General features: G+C 42.2%; 1 protein-coding gene across 1 annotated transcript in view; it reads left to right on the plus strand.

Moving 5' to 3' along the window:
- Positions 1-25,254, plus strand: part of MED12L (mediator complex subunit 12L) — a 442,361-nt gene that overhangs the window by 101,997 nt on the left and 315,110 nt on the right. Inside the window, exons 12-15 of the mRNA XM_063442526.1 lie at positions 11,620-11,751; positions 16,301-16,427; positions 17,605-17,822; positions 18,965-19,069. Coding sequence (XP_063298596.1) covers positions 11,620-11,751; positions 16,301-16,427; positions 17,605-17,822; positions 18,965-19,069 — 582 coding nt within the window. The remainder of the gene's footprint in view (positions 1-11,619; positions 11,752-16,300; positions 16,428-17,604; positions 17,823-18,964; positions 19,070-25,254) is intronic.

Here is a 25,254-nt window from a genome sequence, read left to right on the forward strand (position 1 = left end):
ACACTCACTCACTCACACTCACACACTCACTCACACTCACTCACTCACACTCACTCACACTCACTCACTCACACACTCACTCACTAACACACTCACACACTCACTCACTAACACACTCACTAATACACTCACTCACTAACACAAACTAACACTAACACACTCACTAACACACTCTCTCACTAACACACACACACTAACACAAACTAACACCAACACACTCACTAATACACTCACTAATACCAACACACTCACATTAACACACTCACTAACACTAACACACTCACTAACAAACTCACATTAACACACTCACTAACACTAACACACTCACTAACACACTCACTCACACACTCACTCACACACTCACTCACTCACACACTCACTCACTCACACACTCACTCACACACTCACTCACTCACACACTCACACACACACTCACTCACACACTCACTCACACACTCACTCACACACTCACTAACACAATCACTCTCACTAACACACTCACTCTCACTAACACACTCACTCTCACTAACACACTCACTCTCACTAACACACTCACTCTCACTAACACACTCACTCTAACACACTCACACTAACACACTCACACTAACACTAACACACTCACTAACACCAACACACTCACTAACACTAACACACTCACATTAACACACTCACTAACACACTCACTAACACTAACACACTCACTAACACACTCTCTCACTAACACACACACACTAACACAAACTAACACCAACACACTCACTAATACACTCACTAACACCAACACACTCACTAACACACACTCACTAACACACACTCACTAACACACACTCACTAACACACTCACTAACACACTCACTAACACACTCACTAACACACACTCACAAACACACACTCACAAACACACACTCACAAACACACACTCACAAACACACACTCACTAAACACACACACACGTTTTTTCTGGTTTTTTTTTTACATTTAATCCCCCCAGCCTCCTTACCTGTGTGAGAGCTGGGGGGATTCCCTGGGGTCCAGTGGTGTAGCTGGTCACCCGGCTGGCGGGCGCGCGAGGGAGCACTGTCCCCTGGGTGCTCCCTCTTCAGCTCCCTCGCGCGCCGCGTACTGATACCGGAGCCGGAAGATGACGTCATCTTCCGGCTCCGGTTTCAGTGCGGTGCGCGAGGGAGCTGAAGAGGGAGCACCCAGGGGACAGTGCTCCCTCGCGCGCCCGCCAGTCGGGTGACAGCAGGGCCAGCCTCGGGGGGCCCGGAGGTGGCCGGCTCCTGGGCCCCCCAGCAGAAGAGGCTGGCCCTATGGGTACATACCGGGTCGCAGGGGCGGCCGGGCCCCCTGGTGGGCCGGGCCCGGTCGCAGCCGCGACCCCTGCGACCCTGGTATGTACGCCACTGCTGACAGCACTTCTGTCATTTACAAGTTAAGTTCAAGAAATACAGAAGTGCTATCAACTGATTTCCCAGAAGTGCTGGACTTTTTGATGTTTTTTACATTTGACCAATTATTTTTTGTTTCTGCACTAAAATAAAAATAAGCTGCTCGCAAAACTCAAGTGTCTAAAAGTAGGGGGGGCGTGGTCTGGACGCTGACCAAGATGGGCGCGTGAAAGAAGAGCTCCGCTCCAGCAGCCCTCTAAAAAGCTAATTACAGCGCTTGCCTGAGCCAAATGGGTCGTACAAAACGCCCGGAACATCCCCAGACCCCGAGGAATACGCAACAAAGGCATCTGGACGATTACCTGCAGCCGCAATCCGGTACGAGCGGGGATCCGGGAAGCCCCAAAATGGCGCCGGTGCCGCCGGCGGAGTCCAGCAACCCGACCCTCGAACGCATAGAGGGTGAGCTACGAAACCTAGCAGCCTCAGTGGTCACAAAAGCCGACCTGCACATACTCATAACCTCCATCCAGGATACGATGAAAGCTGAGTTGGCGGGAATCCGCTCTGAGGTCGCCTCGCACGCAGGCCGCATCACCGCCCTGGAGGAGGCAAATACGGCCCTCACCGCGCGCCTTACATCAGCGGACACCGCGGTGGCACGCCAGGGCGGAATCATACTGGCCATGAGACGGCACCTTGAAGATGTCGACAATAGGGGCAGGAGGTGCAATAACCGCATCCGCGGAATACCGGAGGCGGAGAATGCGGAAAACGTGGAGGAGACTCTGACAGAGCTCTTCCAATCCATACTTCAGTCACCTACCCCAAGGCCCATTGAATTTGAGAGGGCCCACCGAACGCTGCGACCCCGAGCTCTGGAAGACGGACCTAGGGACCTTGTCTGTTGTCTACATTCTTTTCCTGTGAAGGATGCCATAATGAGAAAAGCACGCGACAGGCCGACCTGGCCCTTCAGGGGAGCACAGGTCGCCTTATATAATGACCTATCCCCTATAACGTTGGAAGCTCGTCGAGCACTCCGCCCAGTGACTGCCGCTTTGAGAGACCGAAATGTCGCCTACAAATGGGGGTTCCCATTCGCCCTCATGGCACGACATAACAATAGCTGGCTGCCACTCAGATGGCCCGAAGAAATACCGGGTTTCTTGGCCGCACTGAACCTTCCGCCACTGACGGTGCCCAACTGGGTTTTGGGACCACCAAACATACCTCCGAGATCGCAGAGAGGGGCCAGCCGCAGGGGAGCAGGACCCCCGCCGGCCCAGGCGGCCGGGAGGCGCAGAGACCCGACCTTGCCGGAGGAATAGAGGCCCCTGCATACCCACGACGACGACCAACACCACACAAATAGCGGAGATGCCTGATCCACCTGAGAGACCCCTCTGCTCCAACTACTACGCTGGCACTTTTGGTGACTATCCGCCCCTGGTTCCCACCGGGGCACCCTGACCACCCCTGTCCGGGACAGTGTATAGCAGAAGCACACGGGACTCCGCCAGGTACGATGTTTAAACCCGATAGGGGGATTTGGGTGGGGGGCCCACGGGTCTGGGGGCACACACCTGGGTTCCTTACACAGGATTATTTCTCCAAATAACACGAGACTCTTCCTTCCCCCCCGCGGTGCACAATCCGTCTTTCCCCGGGTGGGGCCATACCCGTTTTTGTTGGGCGGGGGATGATGGGGGTCTGTGGGGACAGATGTCTGGGTTCTCGCTGCCTGACTCCTCCTTGACGTTTGGGCCTTGAACCTGAACGCTGCACTGTGAACCTGTGAAGGCGGCCTCTAACAAATGGCTATTAATGTTTAAATGCTTTCAGTTTAAGTATAGACACGAGTCCACAATTGATTTCTCCTCAGTAAAATAAGCCCATGGGAAATAGAGGAGTGGTTCCGGGCATAGAGGTAGAGGGGGATCTGACGATGCAGAGTAGCGCAAGTGTCGGCCGACTCCTGTACTCTTCTCCATAGTATCTAACATGGCCGGACAACCGGCAATCAGAGTGTCATTCGCGGCACAATTATATGCATCGCCACGCAAAAGAGGAAAGCAGCAATACAGGAAATGACTGACCTATATCGCTCTATAGCACTCTTAGAACGCCAACACAAGAGATCCCAACTAAACACAATCTATGGCGAATTAATGGAACAAAGACGTGCCCTCAAAGATCTTATTACCAAACGACACCTCAGGACGATGCAACGCTCGAAGGACTTTTACTACGTCCACGCGAACAAGGGAGGTAAGTACCTGACGAGACTTCTGAAGGGATCTACGCCCCACAGACAAATACACAAAATACGTCTCGCATCAGGGGAAACGACACCATTACCACAGAAAATCACTGACGAATTCCGGTCTTTTTACCAGGCTTTATACAACCTACACCCACCAGGAGAAGATGGGGAACAGAACACGCTCCGACGCTCACAAATGCAAAAGTACTTAACCGATACGATCACGAGCATGATACCCCAGGATGCGGCCCAGACCCTTGACTTGCCGATCACTGTGGAAGAACTAGCGGCAGCACTTAAATCGTCTAAGACGGGTAGGGCGCCTGGCCCGGATGGCTTCTCGGTCGGGTACTATAAAAAATTCTCGAGTACATTACTGCCATGGCTGACTAAGGCAATTGTTGCGGTAGCTGACGGGGGAACCCTGGGTACGGAATCCATGACGGCGACTATAACGGTTTTACTGAAACCGGGAAAAGACCCGCTGTCATGCGGCAGCTACCGACCAATATCCTTATTTAATGTGGACACTAAACTGTTTACCAAAGTGTTGGCGACCAGGCTGAAACATCTTCTCCCGGACCTAATCCACGCAGACCAAACGGGCTTCATCCCCGGAAGAGAAGCTAGAGACAGCACCCTCCGACTCTTCTCAATCCAGCACCATGCAAGACGGACGAACACACGCCTGATGTTACTCTCCACGGACGCAGAAAAGGCGTTCGACCGTGTCAACTGGACATTTATGATGGCAACACTGAGACAAATGGGCTGCGGACAGAAACTCCTCACGTGGATCTCCGCACTATACGATAAACCACGCGCCACACTTAGGGTCAACGGGGCCACGACTACTGACTTCATGATCAATAACGGCACCCGACAGGGATGCCCGATTTCGCCTCTGCTGTTCGCAATATCCCTCGAACCACTCCTGCAGGCGATCCGACTGAACCCGGATATTCAGGGATACAACTGGCGAGGTACGGACCACAAAGTAGCCGCGTACGCGGATGATTTACTCTTCTTTATACGCAACCCCAGAATCACTATACCTTGTCTCCTATCAGAATTAGATCAATATGGGAAGATCTCCGGATTTAAACTGAACCTTTCGAAATGCGAAGCCCTGAATATCACACTAACCGCATCAGAATACTCATCCCTGAGCTCGCAATTCACATTTCATTGGTGTATTGACAAGATGAAGTACCTTGGCATCTGGATGCCCACAGACCCGGCCGATATATATAAATATAACCACCAGCCGTTACTTAAGAAGGTTCTGGACGACCTGACTAAATGGTCATACCCACACGTCACCTGGCACGGGAGGATAGCAGTTCTAAAAATGAATATTCTCCCGAGACTCTTATACCTCATGCAGACCATACCCCTCACTCTACCAGCAAGCTTCTTCTCACCTTTAAAGTCGGCAGTTATCAAATATGTCTGGCGTGGCGAACGTTCGAGACTTCGCTTTGACATCTTATGCCGGCCGAGGGGCCATGGGGGCTTGGCGCTGCCGGATTTCAAAAAGTACCACCAAGCTACGGTACTACAGCGCATCTTGGACTGGCACTCGGAGCCTCCACGGAAACAATGGGTGGAGCTCGATAGAGGCCTTATTGGCCCTACACTAGAAGCGAAGATATGGGGCGGTGATGGAACTTGCGTCTCACAATGCCAGAAGGAGGGGACGATCCTGCAGACGATACACAGTTGGATTTCAATGAGGGATCAGAACCATATATCACCCACGCCGAGTCCAATGATCCCCCTCTCACATAACAAAGCTATGGGTGGCGGAATTCCTGCTAACACATGGCCCACCACTGGTCCCGGGACCTTTGTCCCCATGCATAAGGTACTGAGTGATGGTAGGTTGCGTACTCTGGATTCGCTCCTGGAAGGTGAGCCCAGAACTCCCCTCGCCGTCTTGCGTTACCTGCAATTGAAACACTACTATGACTCAATACCCCACAAAGACCGCATGCACAGAAACCTTACGTGGTTCGAGGACCTCTGCGACCGAAACAACCTCCCTGAACATGCAATCTCAATACTCTATCAACACCTCATAACAGCTGGCGCAAACACTGCCAATACGTTTAAACGACAATGGGAGGAGCAACTGGGGACGACTTTCACCACCTCGCAATGGGATAAAGCCCTGATCTGGCAACAAAAGAGCTCTATGAGCTCGTACTACCAAGAGATGAATTATAAAGTGCTCTCTTTTTGGTACAGAACGCCGACACTGTTACACAGGATATTCCCATCAGTACCACCCACATGCTGGAGATGCCAAGCAGACAGAGGTACCCTGGTACATATATGGTGGTCGTGCAACGCCATAACCACATTTTGGAACATGATCAGGGACGTGTTGACGATCATCCTAGGGGACATCCCGGACTGGAGCGCTGAACTGGCCCTACACGTTTCATCGCAACCAATCTCACTATACAAGAAATCGATACTTCGTCATCTCTTAAATGCAGCCAAAGCTACTATACCGGTACACTGGAAGACAACGACAACTCCAACAAAGACGGAATGGATCCGTAGGGTAGAGGATATACAAGAGGCCGAAGCGACATACGCTTCCCTGACAGACCGGAGTAACAAACATGCGGAGATGTGGCTACCATGGTTTTTATACATATCCCAATATCGGCGAAATGGAGATGCCGCTGGGAGTGCTGGGGGAGTGCCGGTGGGGACAGGATCCACATAGCACAGATCGCTACACAAATTTCAACCCTACCGTCCCATACTATCCTGTCCATTCTTGTTGCACATTGTTGGTTGAGACCCGGAGTGCAGGAGCGGGGGAAGCGGGGAGAGCCCGAGGAGACCACATTCAACACACATAGTACATCGTGACCATACTGAATTTAACGCAAACACCAACGCCATAACCTGACGCCCGCACTCTACCTCCTGTGAGTAGTGATATCAACCGTAGATCACCAGGATTACCGGGAATACACAAATAGAACTGACACGCGATACCCATAAAGCCTCATGATCCCCAACACACTGCCCTTCCACACAAATCACCCTCCATAGGGATTCTACGACGCCCGCAGTTAGACATAGGGGAGATGCGAGCCCAACTCATCCCTGACCCTCAGAACCAGGAAACAGATAACATGTAAATTAGTCATTAGAAAGACACCATCAGTCACTACAATCCCATATACACAACAGCCCACAGATACGCGAAAGAGGACAAGCCGAACCCCAGACACAATACCTTACTGTGACTCTCGGGTCCGACAAGTTTAATTGAAAACGTATCCTCTGACTTACCAAGCTTGCATCCTTATTGGATCACTCCAGTAGCACAGACGACACATACGGACACTTCGCACACCACTACTCTGGGCCCGCAAGCCTAGAGGCTCACACTTAAGATCTGACACTGCTCCTCGAACACACTAGATGAGGACTTGTATAATTTGACCTTGTTATTCTTCGCTCACTCACAGTGTTATATGTGTACTGCTCCTGACTTCCTCAACTTGTTAACTTGATCGAAAACTACACAGAGGACTGGAAGATGTCCCCTGCACCAGGTGTTAGTTGGGAACTAAGATATATATCCCTGTGAAGTTTCAAGTTTAAAAGCAATGCCATCGATTCTAAGGCATACTCACCTGCTGGGTAATTTCCTACGTTATACATTTTACATTATGTCTGAGTATCTGAGCTATGCTATGCTTCATATTGTTACATACTGCGCTAAACTATCATTAAAATGTTTGACATGTTAAATGTAACACACTTCTGCAAAAGCTATGCATGGAGGCCTGCGCGCCTACCGTTATCGTTTTTTCACTTCCACCCTCAATAAAAAGAGATTTACTAAAAAAATAAAAAAATAAAAAATAAAAGTACACTCTGAAAAATACACCCCAATAAATAGAACTGGCAATAGTACATTGCACACTTAGAAAATAAATTATATATATATATATATACACTTAATCTTTGCTCTTATCTTTCAGTGTTCCTCCTACGCGTGAAAATAAGCATATAACATAATGTAGTACATGCTGCTTGCATACACTGGAAAGAAACTGGTAACAAATGTACACTCACATACCTCCCAAGTGTCCAAATTTAGGAGGGACAGTCCCTATTTGGACGCAAATTCCACTGTTCCTATTTTCTGTCCTAATGTCCCTCTTTTCTAGGAGCTCTATATTGTTAGTGTGCTTGAGTGTATAATAGAGCACCACAGCAACATTGCTCACAGTAATGTGTCTTTAAACTACAATACAATACATTCTATGTAAATACGATACATTGTTCTTCTTCTAAATTACATTTAAGTTGTAAAAATGATTAGTAAGTTACCTGAAATTTCTCAGAACATCCCCGCCTCTGACCATACCCCCACAGACACTGCTTAAATTAAACTGTACCTCTTAATCCATTTGGAATGTTGGGAGATATGCACTCACTCTGTAGAGTTCAAACATCCAACAAAGGTCAAAGCACACATAGAGCAGGTTATAGCAATGTTTTGGCTTAGCAAGTAAACCTTTCTCAAGTCTTAAAGGACCACTATAGGCACCAGATCACTTCAGCTCAGTGACTGCTATGTTTACACTGCAGGGTTAATCTAGCCTCTAGTGGCTGTCTCTACAGCCACTACAGGCGCTTCCGCGATTCTTAGTGTGAAAATCGCATTGAACGCATGCAGTGTGAGTTCAGATCCCTATAGGAAAGCATTGAGAAATGCTTTCCTATAGGCGGTTTGAATGCGCGTGCGGCTCTGGCTGCGCATGCGCATTCGTCTACACTCGAGAGCTGACATCGGCAGGGGGAGGAGAGGTCACCAGCACCGAGGGAGCCTGGCGCTGGATTAAGGTAAGTGGCTGAAGGGGTTTTAATCCATTCAGCCCAGCGGGAGGGGGCCTAACTGGGAGGGGGGACCTAATAACCCTATAGTGCCAGTAAAATGGGTTTGTTTTCCTGGCACTATAGCGCTCCTTTAACCCCTTAAGTCCGGAGGGCGTACTATTACGTCCTTTTAAAAGCGGCTCTAAACGCCGCCGGACGTAATAGTACGCCCTCCGTTTTTTAGTAACTTACCCGGTCGCTGGCGGTCCCACGCCGGCGATCGCGGTTCGGGGGACTCCCAGGGAGCCCCCCGCGGCACGTCCGCCCTCCAGGAGCCCTCCCGGCCATGTGAGAGTGAGGTCCTTGCGAGGACCTCACAATCACATGGCCGGTATAGCTGCCTGCTGCATTGCCAGCAGGGGGACCAACTGTAATGACAGTTGGTCCCCCTGCTGGCTGAAAATAAAATAAAAAATGTTTAAAACAGTGTAAAAAAAAATAAATTATATACTTAGATCATATATATATATTATATATATATGATCTAAGTATATATATACACATATACACACATACACATACACCGTCTAGGTGTATTTTAATATTAATATATATATAATTATATATATATATTAATATCAAATTACACGTAGACTGATACTGATTAAATATATATATAATTATTGTTATATATATATTTATAAATAATATAAAAAAAATTAATATGTAAATACGTAAAAAAATTAAATAAAAAAAATAATTAAAAATAAAATATTAAAAAATATATAGATGTGTTTTATTTCGTTCTAACTGTATTCTGATATTAATATATATATATTTATATCAAAATACACTTATAACGAAATAATATATATATCTATATACATAAATATATACGTATATATCACTATATATATACATATATATAAATAAAAATATAAAAAAAAAATATATATATATATATGTATATATACACATATGTATATATATACATATATTAATTCTACACATATATTTATGTAATAATTTTACATAATTAGGTATCCTAATTAATTACAATTAGCGGGACCTGCCTGACCACCCATGCCGAAAGTATAGGGAATTTAATTTGCTAGCACTATATTTAACCCTATAACTTTCCAAGACACCATAAAACCTGTACATGGGGGGTACTGTTTTACTCGGGAGACTTCGCTGAACACAAATATTAGTGTTTCAAAACAGTAAAATGTATTACAACCATGATATCGCCAGTAAAAGTGACGTTTTTTGCATTTTTCACGCACAAACAGCACTTACAGGGACGATATTATTGCTGCAATACTTTTTACTGTTTTGAAACACAAATATTTGTGTTCAGCGAAGTCTCCTGAGTACAACAGTACCCCTCATGTACAGGTTTTATGGTGTTTTCAAAAATTACAGCGTCAAATATAAGGCTTGTGTTTAATTTTTTTCACATTAAAATTCGCCAGATTGCTTACGTTGCCTTTATGACCCTATGGTAGCCCAAGAATGAAAATTACCCCTATGATGGCATACCATTTGCAATAGTAGACAACCAAAGGTATTGCAAATGGGGTATGTCCAGTATTTTTTAGTAGCCACTTAGTCACAAACACTGGCCAAAATTGGCGTTTTTTGCATTTTTCACACACAAACAAATACAAACGCTAACTTTGGCCAGTGTTTGTGACCAAATGGCTACTAAAAAAGACTGGACATCGCTTATTTGCAATACCTTGGGTCGTCTACTATTGCAAATGGTATGCCATTATGGGTGTAAATTTATTTCCTGGGCTACTATACAGTCTCAAAGGCAACGTAACCAATCTGGCGAATTTCAATTTCAAATGTAACACGCTATATTTGACCCTGTAACTTCCCAAAACACCATAAAACCTGTACATAGGGGGTACTGTTTTACACGTGAGACTTTGCTGAATACAAATATGTGTATTTTATTGCAGTAAAAGCAAACAGTATTATGACATTGACAGTTAAAATGTCATGAAGAACGAAAAAAATAAAAAAAAATCTTATTTTCTCCCATTTTTTTCATATTAAATTATGTTTCATAGCTAAATATTTGATATTAAATGAAAGCCCTGTTTCCCCTGAATAAAATGATATATAATAAGGGGGGGTGCATTTAATATGAAAGAGGTGAATTACGGTTGGACAGACATATAGCGCAAATGCCAGGTTTTGTTTACGTTTTGTTTCGTTCACAACTTGTACATTTGGCTGCGGTGTTAAGGGGTTAAGAAAGGCTTCATTGAGTGGATAGTCCTGATGAAGCAGTCTCTGCAAGGTCCTAGTGCCAGTGCACAGCAAAACCTTGTTCTTGTGATATGCTGCCTAAGTACAGCTCTATGGTGGCCCTGGATGTATTATACCAGGGAACTGGGAATGGCTAAAAGGGCCCCATAAACAGGACTGTTGAGGGGCCTGCATAAGTAATTTTCATGTATATAGAGATTAGTTGCTTTAAGTATTTATTCATTATGCATTTAATTAATATGTGCAATTTGAGCAATATTAATCTAAAATAGTCAACGATGAGTGAATAGGATGTACACAGTTAGAAATACAAAGGAGGAGAAGAGATTAAGCAACATGTTGGAAAAGAAAGAAGACAGATTTCTTACATTTTCAGGTAGGTTTCATATAATACAATATCAATACTCAACTCAATGGCAATAATTGTATAAACTTGAGTTTATCCAGCCTGTTGTAGCTTCAAATCTCATTACTATTAATAGTTGTATTTATATTGTCCGAACATATTTCACTATTTATTTTTCATTTTAGTAAATACTTTTTGAAATAATTGTTGCTTTGTGACATTAGAAAATATCTTACATAGATAGTTGTAGGAACCGCACTCAATCCCTTTAGCAGCCACTGGTGCTCTGGAGCAGGACCATCAATCCCAACATGTCAACTCAAAAAAGAAATATCCAGGCACTCAAGGCAGATTTTAATGGAGCAAAAAGAGCAGCAATGTTTTGACCTTCACAGAGGTCTTTGTCAATTAGAACATATCTTGACATTGGATAACTTTTCCTGTGGCTCACAGACATTGTTAATTTTGTTAAATAGGTGCCTACCAGTGATGAAGCAGTGGTCACGTTACTGTGTGAGTGGGCCGTAAGCTGTAAGCGTTCTGGAAAACACAGAGCTATGGTAGTGGCCAAACTTTTAGAGAAGAGGCAGATGGAAATTGAGGCTGAGGTAAGTACTACTTTGAACACTTTTACATCTGTTGAAAAGTAGTAAATGAAAGGCAAGCGACTGTGATGAGTTATAATATTTGATTTTTCACTGTTCCATTATGGAATTAGTCATCAGAATAGATTAAAGTTGTTGCCTATAAAAACTATAAAATGCGTTGGTCATATCTACTAGTAAATGAAGATGCCCTTTTCCTAGTAGATCTAGTAGATGGCTATTAGTTGTAAGTAGATAAAGCATTTGGGTATTTTGAAAAACAATCTTTGTTATCCCCCTTATTTAGTTATTAATTTGTTTTAAATGTCTCTACATTTTCATTTAATTGTACGAATCACGTCTTCCCTAGTATCTGGTTTGTATCACACTGTCTGGTTTGTATCATATTTTTTTGATATTGTATGAAAATCATGTGGACAACAGTCTTCAAAAGGTTAACATTGTGTAGTGTTCTAACTCCTTCTGTTTTCCCACAATCATTAATAACCCTAATGGACTTACTCACTTTCATTGTGCTTTTGGACTACGCAAGATCAGTGTTGTCTTGGAGCTAAGTGCTCGGTGCCAAGTTCTACAGGCTTACTATCAAAGTACTGTGTTTCTAACATTTAATTTTACATATTGTGAATAATCTCGGTGGAGGATTTGTTATTCAAAGATGTGGATAAACAAATCAATTAATCACTTTATTCCCAAGCATCCTTCTTCAGAAGTATAATACTGGAAATGAAATGAAAGGGAAGTTTGTTTGGGTTGACCTTGTAACCTCACTGAAAATAGATCATTTATAATCTAAACAGTGACTTTTCTCTGAAATTACTTGACGTGGTTATATACAACATGCTCTGTATATTGTGTAAGGTTCCGCAATTTCTGAATATTTTGGCCTTTATAACATGCACTAGCAGTTGTTCACATTTCAATATGCATTTGAAGACAAACAAGGATGCAGAACCTGAAATAGAATGATAGAATTACAGTCAAAATTATTACATTGATACAACTAATTCTGTGTCATTAAATGTGATTGCTCTGTAACAATACCCTTCTGTTCTGTTCTGCCCACTCTGCGCCATTCAGTACTGATGCTGAACGCTGCCATTTTGACTCACTTTGATTATAAACCACATGTCTGTCAAAACTGTGATGTGACACAAAGCAATCAATCAAACCAATCAACAGGCAGTGTAAGCTATAATAACTCCACACATGCCTGAATGCATTGCCCTTCCTGTTGTGGTTTCTTGTATACCCAGTAGCGCGTTCTTGCCTCTCAGAACTTATTTGGAATTTAAGTTGACCTGTCTAGATTACGCTGCCCTCTGGCTTCCCCTGACCAATGCAAAGTGTTAAGCCATTAATACATTTTTATTTTGTTTTTACGTTGGGTTTCCTAACTTGCTGTAGGCTGGGTGGATCCCTATTTATTATGTATTTAAAAAATATTTTAAATAAATAATTAAAAAATGTTTATTAGTATACTTCCTGCATTAGTTACCACTAGACTAGAAAGTAGCTTACTCCTGCCAGCCAATCATAGCATTCTAATTGTATTTAATGTGGGTTCAGGGTTGTGCTGTTCAGAACCTGGCAGCAGCACTCCCATTAAAGAGATACTATAAGTGCCTGGAATACAGAGCTGTAAACCTCCCACTATAGCTCCCTCTACCTTCCCCCTCTCTTGCTCCTCCCCTCCCCCCAGTTCCCCCCACTGTGGTCAATAAAGGGTTCAAAACCCTTTATTTACTTTCCTGATTCTCGGTGCTGGATCTTGGCTGCGCGGCAAATTCAGTGTGAGCTTTAGACCTTTCCATTGGGAAACATTGAATCATTGCTTTCCTATATGGAAAAATCTGACGCTGGATATCCTCATGGAGAGCATCAGAACGTCCAGCATCCGCTACCAGAATCAATGTTCGTTTGGATCCAGGAAGCGCCTGTCTGGGAGACAGCCACTAGAGGCAGACTTAGTGCTGCAATGCAAATACACAATAACGAGATATCAGGCTGGTTCTAGAAGTACAGAGATCCTGAAAGCCATACAAGTTGGTATACCAGAGAAAACACATTAAACAGATATGTGCTAATGGGAATCACACAGAGACCACAGCAGGGTAATGAGACTAAACCCAAAGGCTGGTTATTTATGTCTGTGTGCAAGTCTTCCTAATTCCTGAATGTATGTGAACGTATATGATGGAATGACGCAAGGCTGATTGAGTCCAAAAATTTATGCTAAAGCTTCTTCTGATAAAGTGACACCGGAGGGCAGCATCATGTGTCCATATTGACGTCAGAAAGACATGAATACTGGAGAGGTTGTTGTTTTGCATCAAAAGTGATGGGAATATAATGTTAAAGACTGCAAGAGGGCCAGAGAGCCACAGTTAAAGGGACACTATAGGCACCCAGACCACTTCAGCTCATTGAAGTGGTTTTGGTGCAGTGTTTCTGTCCCACTTAGTCCTGCAATGTAAGTCATTGTAGTTTTTAAGAAACCGCAATGTTTACATTGCAGTAATAAGACTGCCTCTAGTGGCTGGTTACTAGACACCCGCTAGAGCAGGGGTTCTCAACCTTGTCCTCAAGGACCCCCTACCAGTCCAGGGTTTATGGATTACCTGGGTGTGTCTAAGGTGTTTAGAAAAAGACAAAAAAAAACACCTTAGAGTCTAAGGTGTTTTTTCCCCCCTTTCTTTAAACACCTTAGACAAACCCAGGTAATCCCCAAATCCTGGACTGGTAAGGGGTCCTGAGGTCTGGGTTGAGAACCCCTGCGCTAGAGGCTTTTGCGGGAGTTTATCAGTCTCAGGGTCACCTAAATGACTCTAGGCATCCTCACATTCTAGTAAAATAAAATGATCGTTCTGTGATAAAAGGTGCTTAAATTGAATGGATTGCAGTACAATACACAACAAAGTGGTAGCAGCTTACACACCAAAAGTAGGAACTCTCCAACCTACTAGCAATCAAATGTGTACAAAAAACGCTATTGTGCAAATACATGCCAAGTAGTGCAAAATGTGAAGCGCTTTAACAATAAAATAAACACTTACTCCTGGAATTCTCAGGAGATTCTCAGAAAAATAGAGAAAACAGGGAAGCAGTGCTAATCCTGGTGCAGAAATCCTTGGTATAATAGGTTGTAAGGTATGAATAACAATTAGCCTCTCACCTTGTCAGGAGCCTATAACTGGGCTCCAAGTTTGCAGATGTAGTGTCAAATATAGAGTGGCACTGCCATTCTTTGAAGCAGCATAAATATATCACTAGTCCACTTGAATAAAAAATGACATTTATTGTAACTTTTACTTTAAAACAATACAATCAATATACTCAAGTGCTAGTGCTTGGTCCAAGACGCGTTTCGCCTATGTAATTCGGCTTTATCAATTGGTAAAATAATGCTGCCAGTTCAAGTTTTAAATATCCCCTAACGGGGAGTTGATTGGAGGATGGCGTCCGTGATACATCCAATCACGGCGCTCATGTTGGTGGGAGTTGTCTTCATCTTGAGGTTTTTAACCTATCATGGATGTTTAAGGACTTCCCCATCATTTACCTATATCTCCTGAGAATTCCAGGAGTAAGTGTTTATTTTATTGTTGAGAAAAAAACAGGTCGCAAGAGTATCCTGAGAACGGACAGCAGCTGAAATAGCCTGCCCTTTGGTGGGTCCCCGCTCAGAACTCAAGCTGGTTTTAGCTCATCTTGTGCCATTACAGAGAGAACATATCTGAAGCATATCAGACTGGTCCCACCCATACGGGCAGTCCAGATCCGAAATGCCAGCAAGTTCTCTCTGCACGAGAGATACAGCAACCCCAGACGATCGTTTCACCCTTGTTAGGCATCATCAATGAGGCATAGCTGATATCTCTCTAGGCACCGTGAGCAAGGGGTCCACGTCTGGATTACCCTTTAAACTTATGGAGAGAAAAAAACAGGTCGCAAGAGTATTCTGAGAACGGACAGCAGCTAAAATAGCCTGCCCTTCGGTGGGTCCCCGCTCAGAACTCAAGCTGGTTTTAGCTCATCTTGTGTCATTACAGAGAGAACATATCTGAAGCATATCAGACTGGTCCCATCCATACGGGCAGTCCAGATCCGACTAAATCGCTTCACATTTTGCACTATTTGGCATGTATTTGCACAATAGCGTTTTTTTGTACACATCCTCACATTCTGCAGGAGGACATCCAGCATCAGTGGAATCCCAATTGGAAAGCACTGAGGCAATGCTTTCCTTTGGGGAGAGCCTAATGCTCTCGCATCGCTTGCCCGTCGGAGGAGGCAGAGTGCTGACCTGCAAAGAGGAGTCACGATGGAAGGAGGAACCAGAGGACACTATAATGTTAGGAATACAGATTTGTATAACTAACACTATAGAATCCCTTCACTCTTACAATATTTAATTCTTATTTATATTTTTTCATTTAAATAATTTTGAGTAGTGCATATTGATATGTGAATTTAATATTGTCTTGAAGGCAAACATTATAGAATACAATGTATTGACATATGATATTTTTTCCATTTCTGAAATTTACAGAGATGTGGTGAATCGGAGGTTTCGGATGAGAAGGAATCTATTTCATCTGCTTCTCTTGCTGGATCCAGCCTTCCTATTTTTCAAAATGTTCTCCTTAGATTTCTGGATTCCCAAGCACCATCTTTGAGTGAGTTTCCAGGTACCATCTTTGGATTCAGTAATTATAGTCTTTTAAACAACTTTCAAATAAATCTGAATGGGGACTGCTTAGCACCTTCCATAGGTTTGTTTAATAGCAAAGATGAGGATTTGCTGTGTAGTCCTGCCCACTCCTCACACCCTTGTTTGATAGACAAATTGCAGAGCAGAGCAGCCGAGCTCTATATGGGGGCTAAGCTAATTACAGAAAATGTTTGTGATTCATATAGATCCATTTATTTACCATTATTGTTGGCATATTTTGCCTTGTTTCTTTCTTTTATGTATTCATGGAACTTGGAATATATAGAAGACAGACGGAAGGGGATAGCAGCCGCCTTTAAGGAAACAAATACACAAAAATAGACCTGCATTTTTGAACTTGAAAGTAAAATGTTAACCTGTTAGTGTTGTATGAAGGACTAAACTGTTTATCTTATGCCTTCTTGCTATTTGTATGTCTTCCATGTATATGTGAGCATTCAGTTAATTGTGGATTCATCTGAATTACTCTGCTTGAATCACGGAACACTTTCTGTATGTGAATTAGCAACAATATGATGTTTCACTCATTCTTTATTTTGGTTGTGCACTGAATGAACAAACAGCCGGCATGTGCCACAACAGCGACATTCCGGTAGAGTAGGTAAACACTGGTATGACATGTTATGGCAGTTGATACACATGCACATTTTTATAATATTTGAATTGCATACCTTTTTATGATTGCCATATCTACTTTTAGAATTGAGACTACCTCTTTTTAGGGAGGACTAGTTCCCTTATAGAAAAAAAAACTCTGAGCAAAGTTAATTTAAAAGCTGCCATGGGTATCATAATGTGCAAAACAATATTTCAATCACTTATTTTACTTGAGAGGAATATAATTTTTCCATTACCTCTATTATTTAGATATTGTTTCTAATATTTGGATATTTGGCAACAAGAGGTATTCTTCAAAAAGCAGATGTTCCTATGGTCAGTGATAAATTGGCAATTGCTATGGAAACCAAACAAATATTCATGCTGATTGCTCCAGTTTTAGAACTTGGCGCAGATTGGCTCTTTATGCATAAATGCTGATGTCCTGAATGTGATTAATGAGGAGAATGAAGATACGCATAGCATAATTATTTTTTCATATATCTATATATTTTTCATTCTAGGTGATCCAAACAACAGTTATGAAAAGACAGAGTTTGTTAATTTGGTGTTATTGTTCTGTGAATTTATCCGACATGATATATTTTCACATGATGCTTACATGTGCACTTTAATATCACGAGGAGATCTGTGTGCTGCTGCGGCCAATCATAGACTTCGTTCACCTATTGGGGACCAAATTGATGAACACTACTCTAAAGAGCTCACTGGAAAACTTGAGGTGCATATACATTTTATACGTAAACCTAACTGCAGATGTACATGGTTCATAGATCATTATACTTGATACATAATACTTAAAATAGTCACCCATGTAGAGTCATACTTTAACATAGTGGGTAAGATTCCAGAACACTTCTGTAAACTGAACATAGATGTAAATTGAATCACTGGCTTGAAAGTCTTGAATTTTTGCATATCCTGCAAACATGGAGCTTTGTAACCGCAAGATTCACTATATAAGTGAAATTAAGGAAGCAAATAAGAAGAAATATAAAAAAAATAGTTTTTATAACTCTCAATGGTGGTTAGAAAGATCACAAATATGTTACAGGTTATTTTCTATTGATATGAATTTTAATGTGTACATTAAATTCTCTCTGCATTATCAGCCTAAATTTGAACACTGGGCATCGAGCATTAAATCAGCTTAGTCCAATTCTAGTTTCAACCAATCAGTGCCATACAGATCTGGGAAGGTTAGCAAAGAAAGTGAAATTCCTCATTATGTCCACACAGTAGTAGGGGGCTTTGGGTGCCAAGTCCTGTTTTTTGTCGTGCCTTGCAAAAGTGGTTTCACCCCCAAAAAATAGGGGGCTGTACTAAAGATGCCTTGCTCCATAGCTGGGACATGGAATTTTATGCTCAAGATGGACAGTGCTGTCCATTTCTGGCCATCCTTAGAATAAGATAAGGCCTTTGTTGTCTACCTAAAATGCGAGCAACTTGTGACGGTCGCAGACAGTGTCCTTTGTATTTGTCCTTTGCTGGAGTCTTGCTCAACTTAGGGGTTCTCTATGTACCAGCCATGAACCCTTCAACTTTTTATATAGAATTATACATACCATGATTATCTTTTATGGATATTTAACTTCTGAAATTAAAAAGATTTGAAAGTATCTCCGAATTGCTGTCAATAAGCATTTATTTTTTTGATAATTGCATAAAAAACTTGAAAAAATTACTTGTATAGCATCAATTAATGTTTTTCAGATAAATGCTTAGAAGTAACACTGCTCCTTCACCCCTTCAGAATCACACACATTTAGAAACTGTAATATGTAATATTGGGACGAGGTGTTCCAGACTATCTTGATTTAAAACATAAATATACTTATACATTGCATTTTCCTTTCTCAATAGGAACATGTTTTGGGGGACCATATGGAAATTGACTCAGGCACAGCCAACCTTTTTGATGATGTGGAGAAACATGACTTCAAGACAGACTTTGGCTCGGAATTTCCTGTAGGTTTTTTTAATAAAACATGAGTGGTATTTTTAAAGCAAATTGTTAACTTGTATTGTTTTCCTCCTCTATGACAAGCAAATTAACCAGTATATTCAGGATGGAATAACGTAATTTGGTCCCTCTCCTGTTATATGCCGGAAGAGGAGCTGGGGAGTCATATTTGTGCTATTTCTGTCTTCTCTGCTCCTGTCCTGCAATATCATTGCGAAGAGATGCCTGACTTATAATGGCAATAGCGGCAAAGAGCAGATCTTGCCTGGATACATAGCTTGTACTAATATGGGGCAGACTATGATATTTATATATTACAGAGAATAATGCACATAAAATGTAACAAAATTTGCAGTATTCAATTTAAAATGTAATATGTTTTTTACAAAAAATATATAAAAAAAGTTTTCTAATTCTTGTCTAGAAAGAATAATGCGTACTTAATTATTGAATGCACTTCAAAATATGTTTCCTATTTGTCTCTATTCTTCTGTTCGTGAACATCATCATGTTTTTGATAGGTACACGTCAGGAATTGTACAGAATATATATTTTTGTGGTTTTCTTATACACTTACTCATCTACTTGTTCCAAGTACATCAATGCCGTTGGATGTACTTTTGTCTGAATTAGAAACATGGCCATTTCATTTTTCCCCCCAAATTATGGGCAGTTTCCACCCCCCCCCCCCCAATGTTGTTTCTACTAATTATAGAAGACCCAATAAAGCTATCAAACTCCACATCTCTGTCTTGGTCGTACCTCCATTGGGGCTCTGCTGTGGGTGTCTAGGGGCCTTTATTTAGTGTTAAACGGCTTGAAAATGGTTTAGCACTGAATGAAGGATCAGTATCTCAGGACTCCAAGCACTATAACTAGTTCACAGAGATTACATAGTTATAGTGTCTACAGTGTCCCCCTTAACCCCTTAAGGACCATGAAAAGGCTAATCTGGGCTTCTTATTAAACCAGATATAGTTTGTAAACATTCTTTTCAATGATGCAAAGAAGGAGGGAGATACTGAGATTGGGAGAGTCTAACATATGTACAGGATACGAGGCAGGGCATTCATCTTTAAGATGTTAATTTGTCCCATCCAGGAGAATTGTCTTGTGTCATAGACTGAGTCAGTGGTAAGTAATTTTGACTATAAAGGTCCTTAGTGTCAGACGTGATATTCACCCCTAGGTATTTGAGATATGTGTTGGTGAATCGGAAAGGGTACAAGGATTTCAGATCCGTTAAGACAGATATTGGCAGGATCTCACTTTTATCAAAGTTTTCTTTAAAACTCGAGATTGTTGATTAAGTAGAAAGTTCTGACATGAGGTGGGGGAGAGAGACCATTGGCTTGGTAATAGTGAACAAGAGATCGTCCGCATATGCAGACTCTTTGTATTTGGCCGTGTATCCCTCTACGCCTGATATGTTGGTGTTGGCTCATATTGCAGTAAGTAAGGGTTCTAAAGTGAGCACAAACAATAAGGGCGATAGAGGACAACCCTGTCTGGTTCTATTACATATGGGCAGAGCGTCAGAGTGCCATTTATTTGAATACAAGCTTGTGGGCTAGCGTATAAGGTTGACCACTGTGTACCAAACCCCATTTCCCGTAAGGTGTCAAAGAGCAGGGACCAGTCCATCCTGCCGAAGACCTTTTCTGCGTCAATACTGATTAGTAGCGTTGGGATATTTTGCGTGGTCACATAATGGAAATGGGTGTATGAGCTTAAGACCCTTACACCCCATGGTCTAAACTCAGGCTTTGATTTGTTTAATTTTATTTGATTTTATGTGATATTTTATCTTGCTCCTTTTTATGGTATATTTAGTTCTTATGCTTTTATTTTTACAAGTTTTATTTTGTCTCTGACTATGTCTTTTATGGGTTCTTATTTATTTGCTTGTTTATTCATATGTGTTTTATGCATCTGTTTTTCATAACATCTCTAATACTGCCATTCTGCTTATTACTTGTTTTGGACTTTTCCAATTGTTTTACTTATGTTAGTTCTCCCCCCCCCCCCCCCCCCCCCCCCGATCCATTTGCCTCCTAATATAGGCATTTGTCCCACCATCTACTACTGGTTACCTTAATGATATGCCTTTTTTTTTTATTACTATCGGCCGCAGTCATCGCGCGTGCCGATAGTACATTAACATAAACCCGCCCACCTCCCTTTACGTCGGCCGCATCATCATGCGTGCCAACGCACACTATACACATGCGCGCATGCGCCTAATATAACTACACTTCCCATCTATCACTGTGGTACGAAAGTCACGTGACCGCACTAGAAAAGCGAAAATTGAATGAAACAACACTCGTTTTTAATGTTTACTATTTGCAATAATGTACACTTAATATGTAGTATTCAAAACTAATATTTTATATGTATTTTATTAAGATCGAATAATATTTTATTTTCTGCATTTCTATTGGCTGACCTCTGGTTTAGGCGCCATTTTCAAACATCTGTACTCCTATTTAAAGTTACCCTGCCAGGTAATATGTTGTATTCCATATTGATAAAGCCATTATAGGCAAAACGCGTTTATGGACATTTATATTGTGTATTTTACCTATTAAAGATTTTTTGGGTCACTTTTTATTGTGCCAATTATCTTTATATACACTTTATACTCTGATTTTTACCTGGCATTTTTTACTCCTGGACTCCAAGCAATCCTCGGTGGGGATTATTCCACCTATCATCAAGGAGCAGTTTGCCTGCTCCATCCTTGTGAGTACCATTTTATTTATTTTATTTCTATACTATTTTATACAGAGAGCACTATTGGTTGTCTCTTTTATTCTCTTTGAGTGGCCATCTACCCTTGAAGAAAAGGAGGCTGCATTATATCCCATAAGCGGGGATCATACCGCTGTACGCTTTCCATACTAGAGCTAGCTATAGCTCTATCAAATGTGAGTGCAATATTATCCCTTTTTTATCATCTGTTATACCTTAGTGAACATATTACACTATTTGGTCATCTGTTTTATCTTTTCATATAATTGGATCTACCTGGGGAAGGACAGCGAGGACATTGTTCCTGATCCAGCATTGTACAGACTATTTTACCTAAGGAAGATTTATTCAGCTAAGACTTTTTGTATTTGGACTATTTTTATTTATCATATTTGGTCTTATTTGGCGCAGCTTTTACTTTTTCTTTTCTCTTGTTGTATTTTAAGGGTCTTGAAGGATTCCCTTTTAAAGTTGCTGCCTTATCCTGTTATTAAGCGCTTACTCGTTCCTTTTTTTTGTACATAATGGGCGACGTTGATGATTTTAGTGGTATTATCCTTAGCCTCCCTGCCCAGGACAAAACCCGCCTGGTCACGATGGGCTAGTCCATTAAGGTATGGCTTGAGACAGTTGGCTAACATGCAAGAGATTAATCAATGAGATTGGCCTATAGTTGCCGCATTTGGTGTTATCTTTATTGGGTTTAGGGATCACGATAATGTTGGCTTCCAGCGCTGATGGGCTAAAAGTGGAGCTGGCATTAATGGAGTTGAATTTCTGTAGCATATGTGTACCTAACTGTGGAAAGAAGAGTTTAAAATATTTTTTAGTACATCCATCTGTCCCTGGACTCTTGCCATTAGGTAACATTTTAATTTTAACAGTTTTTTTGAGTTCTTGATATGTAAATTGTTTATCTAGGATTTCCTTAGCATCTGAGGAAAGTTTGTTTAATATATGTTTTTTTAAGTATATTTGTCTATCATCTGGTGTTGTGTTGGGGATTGGTAATCTGTTTAGGGACGCAAAAAAGTCTCTGAAAACCCTAGCTATGTCTTTAGTCAGATGGTGAGCCTTCCCATTTCCATCAGAGATGTTAGAAATGTAGGATTTTTGTAGCCTCTCTTTGAGGGCACTTGCTAATAGTTTTCCATTTCTATTTCCATGTGAGTAGAAATATGTTGTGTCAGTAGAATAGATTGTTTGGCTTTGTGATGTAGTAGAGTGGATAGTTCTTCCCTCTCCCTGCATAACTGCCTTAGTATTTCTGGGTATATGCTGGATTTGTGTTGTGTTTCTAATGTGTGTATTGAGGTGAGCAGAGAAGAGATTTTCGCCTCCCTCTCCTTTTTCATCCTAGAGCCTAGCTGAATAAAACATCCCCTCAGGACACATTTGTGTGCTTCCCAAGTGTTCAGTGCAGAGGTATCTCCAGCCGGGTTGTCATGGAAGTATCATAATGTGTGTTACTATATTTGTGTTTTCAATTGTTGTTTATGTAGCAGGGTGTCATTAAGCTTCCAGTTCCAAGAACTCTGGGGAATCGTGGGAAGTGTGAGAGTGACAAATACGGGGGCATGATCTGTCCATGTAATTTGTCCGATATGTGATATTGTAATTAAGTGTAAGATCCTGTTGGTTATGTATATGGCATCTAGGCGAGAGTATGTGCCCTGGGGGTGTGAGTAAAAAGTATAGTCATTAAGGGATAGGTTAGTTATTCTCCAGCAGTCAACTAGTTGGCTTAATTGTAGGGCCTGTAGGCAAGCTGACCTTTGTTGTTGAGGCATGTGCCCCTTGTGACGTGTTTGGTCCAGGTGTATATTAAAGTCTCCCCCACAAATGAGGATTCCCCTCGTAAATCCATTAAGTTTAGATAACGTAATTTTAAGAAAAAAGCCTTGGCGAGTGTTGGGAGCGTAAATATTGGTGAAGGTGTATGTTTGTGATCCGATTGTACCTTTATTGAAAAGGAATCTACCTTGGTGGTCAAGGTTTTGGTCCTTGAGACGGCAGCAGAGAGGTCAAGAAGAATTAGTATGGATTAGTGGCCTTTGGATTTAGCTGTGATTAGGTCATTTGTTACTTTAATAAGAGCAGTCTCAGTAGAGTGGAGGGAGCGAAAACCAGATTGAAGAGGATCGAGGAAAGAGTTGGAATTTGTGAAGTGAGTCATATGAGTAAAGACAAGCCTCTCTAGAAGTTTTGAGGAAAAAGGATATGGGACGATAGTTGGAAAGTGAAGACTGGTCTAGGGGTGGCTTTTTTAGGATGGGTACGACAGTAGCATGCTTAAGGGGAGCAGGGACAACACCATATGAAAAAGAGCAGTTTAGGATGTGTGTTAAGGATGGTTCAAGACAAGAGGAGAGAGATCTGATAAGGTGGGAAGGTACTTGATCAAGTGGACATGCGGTGGGATGAGGGGAGAGGAGAAGTGAAGCCACCTTCTGTTCTGTAGCTGGGGAGAAGGCCTGTATGGTAGGGAAGGTACGGTCGATGTGTGGTTTGCGAAAGGGAGGAGCAAAGGGGAGAAAATCATTTCCTTAACTGTTCAATCTTGTCGGTAAAGTAGCATGCAAGGCTATCTCCTGAAAGGTCAGTTTGAATAGACGCCAGGCTTTGTGTGAGCATGAACTAACAAGAAAAAAAGTAAGAAAAGTAGGATTGTTTAGCAAGGGTGAGGGCTGTGCTATATAAAGACAGAATTAATTTATAATGGAGGAAGTCAAGGTGCGGGACTTCCTCCTGCAGCGTTCAGCTGAACGGGAGCATCTCTGCAGGTAGCGTGTTGACTTAGTGTGCCATGGTTGGAGGTGCGTGCTTGGAGCGGGGCTGCCGCGTCTAGGGCAGAGGTGAGGGTAGCGTTATATGAGGAGATAGCCAGAGAGGGATGGATGAGCGTTCAGAATGGATTACAATTGATAGCTGCTAGAGATCAAGAGATTTCAGATTCCTCCTGAGTCGAGGGGGATTAAGTTCAGGATATTGGGTGTGGGGGCACTCAAGAACAAATGATAGGAGGTGGTGGTCTGATAAAGAAAATGGAGTATTACAGAGATTGGAGACTGAGCATGCATTTTAAAAAATATTATCTAGAGTATTGCCAGCTACATGTGTGGGAGAATTAGCCCATTGCAATAGACCAAAGGCAGAGATGATTTAAATACGTTTTGAGGCTACCGTGGACATGGGGAGGTTTATGGGAATGTTGAAATCCAGGAGCATTAGTGATGGGATATTGCTTGAAAGGAAGTAAGGAAGCCAGGCAGCAAAATGGTCAAGGAAGAGATGAGGGGAACCAGGGGGGCGATAAATAACTGCAATGTTTGCAGGTATGGGTTTAAATAAGCGGATTGAGTGAATTTCAAAAGAGGAGAAAGAGAGCCCCAATATTCCACTCTAATCACCGCTGTAGTGCCTTCGTGAGACGCCG

Source organism: Pelobates fuscus, chromosome 2, assembly GCF_036172605.1.
Source record: "Pelobates fuscus isolate aPelFus1 chromosome 2, aPelFus1.pri, whole genome shotgun sequence".
Taxonomy (NCBI): Eukaryota; Metazoa; Chordata; class Amphibia; order Anura; family Pelobatidae; genus Pelobates; species Pelobates fuscus.